Below are 7,102 nucleotides of genomic sequence, written 5' to 3' on the forward strand. Positions count from 1 at the left end.
TATACTGTGGATAGTTGCACATTTGAACTATGGGATCTGATAGATGGGCATGCAAACTGCTTTCCTTAATGGAAATCTTGATAAACAAATATCTATATGCAGCAGCCAGAATGATTTGCTTTTTCAGAAGAAGAAACCAAGATGTGTAAACTATTAAAATCCTATATATGGTCTCAAGCAGATTTCTAGGAACTGGAACATTCGTTTTGATTAGACCATCAAAATTGGGATCCTGAATTGATCCTGATTCGATAATCGATATATTATTAGCATATAGGGTTTTTCCATAGAAGGATTGGACGAGCCAAATCTGCCAAAGTTGCCCCCTGAAGTCCTCTCTCCTAACCTATAATTTATTTCCTTGATATATTGCAATAATGCTTGATTTTTCTACTTGTAGATTGGAGTTTATGGACTTTCTTGGTTGTTAAGTAGAAATAGGATTCTAAGCTTTGAATCACAACTAGGCCACTAGCTCTTCTGGAAGAGAGGGAATGATTACCGGGGTTCAGTTTTCCTCTCCAGTGTTCTTTTTGGGTCCTTTGATGATGAGAAACAGGTTGTAAGGTCATCTGTGGTTTGGAACTTGGGTACTCCAGTTAGTGTTGGTCTAGAATTGGATGGACTAAAGTTGTTCCGTTGGCTTTCCTACTTAATTCCATGGGTTATATATAGAATCTGGCTAGGCTGGGTCGGGCTCAGCCCAAAGTCTCAGCCTAGGCCCGGCCTGGCCTCGGGCATGAAAACCCAATCCAGGCCCATCCTGCAAGCTTGGAAAGCTTAGGCTAGGTCTTGGCCAGGCTCAAGTGGGCTCAGGTTGATTGGGCCAAATTGACATCCCTAAATGAATGGATATGAATTCGAATCGAATCAGGATTTTTGATTATCCATTTATAAATTTCACTTGGTTTTATCTTAGGTGATTCTATCTATGACCAGATCAACTAAAACGTATTCGATTCTGGTTGAACCCCGTTTGGTTCAATTTTTTCAATGATGATTTTGAGACCCCACACTCATCACTCCTAAAGACAATTAAACTGGTCTATAACTCCTTTTTTTTTTTTGGTAAATGAGAATATTATTGCAAAGGGGGACAAGCGAAGCACCTGGCATCCTTACAACAGAGATCAAGAAGCCAGGGAGAGGAAGTAGGCCAAAGAGTCTGGCTTGCCACAGACAATGCCTTCCGAGCTAGAGAATGCGCAACTGGGTTTGTACCTCTAAAAATATAGGAGAAGTTACTAGTGATAAAGCTTGGGATAAGCGTCCAAATATCCTATAAAGTGCTCCGGAGGAAGAGGGGGTGTGGTCTAGAAGGGTCTCTAATAAGAGAGATCAGGTCTTCATTATCCGATTCAATGTAAATTTTGGCAAAGACTCCACTGCTGGCCAATTGCAGACCAAAGAGCACAGCAAGGGCTTCACCAAGCAGAACCTCATGAAACAGAATGGGATTAGATGCTACTTGTATAAGATTACCTAGGTGATCTCTTAGCACCACACCAATACCACTGGCAGGAGCCTTCAGAGAGAATGCAGCGTCACAATTTATCTTGATGATGCCTGAATCTGAAGGAGACCATTGCCTGCTAAAAGAATGAGCCACATGAGCATTCCTCTCGGAGGAGATGTTACCCCTTGTATTTGAAAGGAATTCAGTAGAAGACGCTTGGGCTCGAGATATAATATCCTCTGGGGTCCAACCTTTGATGCAAAACACCAAGTCATTTCTGGCTAACCAGATGTTCCAACATATGAAAGATAAAAGGCACATCAAATCCTCGCTATATCTCTTATCATGAAAATTTAGACTTGGCCAATGGAGCAAGAGCTGAGCAAGCGTGAAGGGTCCATTAGCAGGAATACCAACAGTAAGATTGCTTCCAAACCAAGCCGCTCGAGCTCTAGGGCAGAGGAATAGGAGGTGATTGACAGATTCAGGATTGTGCCCACATCTAGTGCAAGAGGGATCAATGGGGATGTGGCGTTTCATAAAGTTTTCACCTGAGGCTATACCGTTAGCGCAGCAGATCCACAGGAAATTTTTGACTTTAGGAAGAGTTTTGATATTCCAGATCCTTTTCCACACCTCGGATGGAATGTCTTCCCAAGCATGCCTATGCGATGAAGTAGCACGGGTCGAGAACTGCTGATCACGCTGATTGCATAATAGGTGATAGGCAGATTTGACAATGAAAATGTCATTTCTAGCTCCTCCCCAACACAGCACATCCTCACTGGGATTAATGCTCAATCTGATCTGCTTAATGACCTCTCTATCCTCAACCAAAAAGTACTAGCTAAGTAAATCCATCCTCCACGTTCGGTTCCCTTTATCAATGAGGTCCTTTACATCCTCGAGATGGCAGCCTATGGGACGTTGACCTTGGAGTCGGAAGTTGAGGTGTGAGGGGATCCAGTTACTCCGCCAGATGTTCACCTTATTCCCGTTCCCAATGGACCAAAGCTGACCCAGATCGATGACCTTACGCCCCTCTAGAATGCTCCTCCAGGCCCAAGATGGGTTTCTACCAACCGAAGCATCGAGAAAGTTGCATCGTGGGAAGTAAATAGCTTTGGTGAATTTGGCCCATAATGAGTCCGGATTGTCCAATAATCTCCAGGCAACCTTAGCGAGGAGCACCCTATTGTGCAGAGTGGGATCCTTAAAACCCAAACCTCCCTTCTCCTCGGACCGGCATAATCGAGTCCACGATATCCAATGAAGTGTGCGTTTGTCTTCCTTTTGACCCCAAAAGAAATTAGACATCTTTGATCTAGTCGAATCATGGTGGGACGCTGGGAGGATAAAGTGCGAACCAGCATAGCTGGAAATAGTGGATGCAACAGATTTTATGAGTACTTCATGACCGGCCTGAGAAAGCATACTTTGTTTCCAACCCTGTACCCGTTGGCACATTCTGGAAGTGATGTCCTTAAAGACCTCGGCCTTGGAGACCCCAATCTCAGGGGGCAAGCCTAGGTATTTAGAGGGACCATTACCGTAGCGGACCTTGAGAATGCGAGAGAACCACCTCTTAAACTTTGTTGGAGTATTTGGGCTGAAGGTGAGATTAGATTTACTGAAATCGATCTCCTGGCCGCTGGCTTGGCAATAAGTATCAAGGCAATCTTTGAGGTGGTTGATCTCCTGCAGCTTCACCTCCGAGAAAATAAGGCAATCGTCCGCAAAATGTAAGTGGGAGATAGGAGGGGCACGACCACGAACCCGGACACCTTTAATGAGCTTGTTCCTCTCCGCCTCAGCAAATAATGAACTCAACACCTGAGAACATAAGATAAAAATGAAGGGGGAGAGGGGGTCTCCTTGACGAATACCCCTTGTCAGGTTAAAGGAACCCCTCACTGCCCCATTTACCAACAGAGAGTACGAAACAGAAGTAATACATTCCATAATGAGATCAACCCATTTACAACAGAACCCTAGCCCAAGTAAGCTTTTCTTGTTGAAAGGCCATTCCATCCTATCATAGGCCTTTTTCATGTCAAGTTTCAGGCCTAGCAATTTTTTTTCCCTTTTTTTGCCTCTTTATGTAATTAAAGAGCTCATGGGCAATAAAGACATTGTCCGAAATCAAACGATCCGGTACAAAGGCAGATTGATAGGGAGATATAATAGCATCCAAACCACCTTTAAGTCTATCACTAAAGATTCTAGAGATCACCTTGATTGCTATGTTGCATAAACTTATAGGGCGGAATTGCTCTGCCCGCTCCGGTGATGGGACCTTTGGAATCAAGCAAATGAGGGTATTGTTCATCTCCTTGGGTATGACCCCCGTGACAAAGAAACCTGTAACAAACTGGTAAACAGCCTCTTGCGTAGTGTCCATAAATTTCTGATAAAAAAGGGTGGGAAACCCATCCGGCCCAGGCAATTTGAGGGGACTCATACTGGAAATAGCAGCTTTGACTTCCTCCCTGGATGGGATCCTACATAAGTCCTCATTCCACTGACGAGAGACCAAAGGTTGAGTACTCTGCAGTGCCCGCTCAATAGCCTCTGACGACACCCCTGTGGAAGTAGCAACCTCCTTAAAATGATTTAGCAATTCTGAACATGTATCCTTATCGTTACTAAGCCACTCCCCTGAGCCCGATCTAAGCTTAAGGATTTGATTCTGGTGACGCCTTTGAACCGTCAAAGCGTGAAAAAAACCAGAATTTTTATCCCCACACTTAAGCCACTCCTCTCTAGCCTTTTGGTGCCAAAGGGTTTCCTCTCTAAGGAGTTCCTCTTCAAGAAGTTTGGAAACCTTATCGACTTCACCTTGACAAAATGAAACGGCCGAAAGATCTTGGAGGCGTTCCAGGTCGTATTTAAGCTTCTTGATGTTCACTTGAATTCGACCAAAAACCTCATGGTTCCACTTGGTGAGAGCATATTGACAGTGAGAGGACCTTTGACTTACGTTAGAAACTGACGATTCACGGATTGGATTAGACCAGGCCTGTTGGACAACATCTTTGCATCCCGGATGCCAATCCCAGGCAGCCTCAAAGCGAAAAGGACGAGGGCCATTAGACTTCCCTCCATTGGTGTCAACCAGGAGGGGGTTATGGTCTGATTTCAGAGCTGCTTTGACAAACACGACTGCATCTTCAAACAACATTCCCCATTCGGGATTGGCGAGAGCATGATCCAGCTTGATTCTTATGTTTGCATTGCCGGCTCTCCTATTATTCCATGTATACCTCGGACCATGGGATCCCAGATCCATTAAGTTGCACTGATCAATCAAATTCCTGAAATTATCGGCATCCCGATCATTGGTGCGGTTACCACCACATTTTTCATGCCACCCGAGAAACGAGTTGAAGTCACCGATGTAGAGCCAAGGATCCTGACAACCTGCATTACGCTGGATCAGCTTATCCCAAACTTGTTGACGTTTGCTCCTCACTGGGTCACCGTAAACGCAAGAGGGTTTGAACCTAGATCCCTGATTGTGGAGAACCTCTGCTTCGATCACCCAGTCATCAGAGTTAAGAATTTTGATATCCACATTATGCTGCCATAAAATCGCAAGACCCCTTGAGGCACCCTTCGCATTCACATAATGTACACCATGAAATTTCATTCATTTTTTGATATACTCTATACGGTTGGCTTGACATTTGGATTCGATCAGGAACAGAACATCTGGGGTTTCCGCTTTGAGGAGGTGTCGAAGAACTCGAACTGACCGAGGGCTCCCCATCCCTTGGCAGTTTCAACTGATGAGCCTCATGGCTCCCCGTGGGACTGATAAACCCCAGTCTCCAAGGGTCCAGCCGATAAAAAATGAAACGAACCATCCATCGCAGTAGTACCACCTCCTTCCGGGTGTTTCTCCTCGCTACTGCCAACTTCTCCATTGTTCTTACGGGAATGCCTTGCCCTTTTGTTCTTGCTGAGTCGGACTGATTCGGTAATAGGAATGGGTTGACGAAGCTTACTGGAGACAGTTGGGCGTTGGGTACGATGCAGCTGAGATGGGGGGAAAGTAGAAGAGTTACCCAGGTTCTGGAACGATTTGGGAATATGGGGTGCAGGGGTAATCACAGGGTGGGTCGTTGGAACATAAGAAGTAAAGGACTGAGGGCTTGGTTTTGGGCTGGGAACATGATTGTCTGTTGGTAATAAGGAAGCGAGAGGGGTTATCGAGTCAGGGGAGTGGGCTAAAGTGCTGGTGTGGTTTTTCGGCCCATGTGTGAGTGATGTGGTACTGGTTGGAGTGTGGTGGTGGGTCCCGTGGGACCTAGGTGGGGTGAGAGCCAGTGGGGAACCTCCCGAAATTGACACGTCGACAAGATGATTCAAGAGGGAAATGATTCTGTCCGAGTCCCCAAGGCATTGGGGCAAGAATTCCTGAATGGAATTGGAAAAGCTGATCTGGCCGTTATGAGAGTGCTGAATGATGTGATCGGCCGTTGATTCGTCTTGTAGCTCAAAACATTGGACTACAGATGTGATAGAATCATTTGGAGCATGCGCGGCACCCAAAACCTGGTCCGTGACACTTGCCGCTGGCCGTACCGTCGTACACAGAGCGTGCTGTACACTGGGCACCTCTCTGGGGAGGATTCTATCCTGACAGTGTCGAGTCGGCCTAATGGCATGCACATCTTCTTCTCCGGCAGCAGTAGAGGATTTCTCGCCTGAGCCTTCCGTGCTATTCACATTCGAAGGTATAGATGGAGCATGCGGATCAGAAGAGATGAAAGTAGCTGATCGAATCAGTCGTTCATCCGGTGGGGTTGCTCTTATTTCGGTCCCAAGTTTAGGACGTGGAAGTTCCTGACATGGCCGGTCTTCAGAGCATCCATGAGAGGCTCAGTGTTGGGTTATCTCATCATACAGAATCGTACATCTCTTATCATCGTGACCTAAGAAACCACAGTGGAAGCATACCAGAGGCAGTTTTTCATATCGAACGGAAACGATTGAAACTTTACCTTGCTTCCTTTTGATGTTGATGACGTTTCGAATGGGTTTGGTGATGTTGATAAGCACCCTTGCCTGGATATAGTCCACTCTGACGCCAAACTGCATACCATGAATCACCATCATCGTGCGGAGATCACCAATCTTCCGGAGTAGTCCTGTGAGTATTTCTTTGCTTCTCAGCTCCATGGGGATAAGGTGAAGTTGAACCCAAAACTCACAGGTGGTAAACTTCCATTCCTGATTCATGTTCCACTTCTCCAGCAGCAGGAGATTTCCTCCGACGTTCCAAGGGCCCTCTTGTAATACGTTGTTCATGTCCATGGCATGGTGGAAGTGAAAAAAGAATTTCCGTTCAGCTAGGGGTGAGACATCAACCTTGTACCTCGGGTTCCAAGCCGCAAGTAAACCCTCTGTGACTGCTTGCTTGCGGAATGGTTTCCCCTCAATGATGAAGCCCACCAGGGTGGAATCCCAGTTGCACGCGATGTTGTGTACATCCTCTTCATCCAGCTCGAAATCATCATTCGAGAAGCTATCAGGACTGATTGGTTCATCCGCTTCCACTGGTGATGGCGGTTCCACCGTAGGTGCAGAGGGGACAAGAAGGATCAGGTTAGCTGAACCTGAAGGGCGAGAGGATGAGGCCAT

General features: G+C 46.1%; 1 protein-coding gene across 1 annotated transcript; it reads right to left on the reverse strand.

Moving 5' to 3' along the window:
• Positions 1-1,279: 1,279 nt before the first annotated feature.
• On the reverse strand, positions 1,280-7,102 carry LOC122653966. The gene is made up of 4 exons (XM_043847937.1): positions 6,419-7,102; positions 3,690-5,069; positions 2,444-3,289; positions 1,280-2,161 (listed from the first exon to the last, which is right to left on the reverse strand). The coding sequence occupies exons 1-4, from the start codon at positions 7,100-7,102 to the stop codon at positions 1,280-1,282; spliced, it is 3,792 nt and encodes a 1,263-aa protein (XP_043703872.1).

This window comes from Telopea speciosissima, chromosome 1, assembly GCF_018873765.1.
Source record: "Telopea speciosissima isolate NSW1024214 ecotype Mountain lineage chromosome 1, Tspe_v1, whole genome shotgun sequence".
Lineage (NCBI taxonomy): Eukaryota > Viridiplantae > Streptophyta > Magnoliopsida > Proteales > Proteaceae > Telopea > Telopea speciosissima.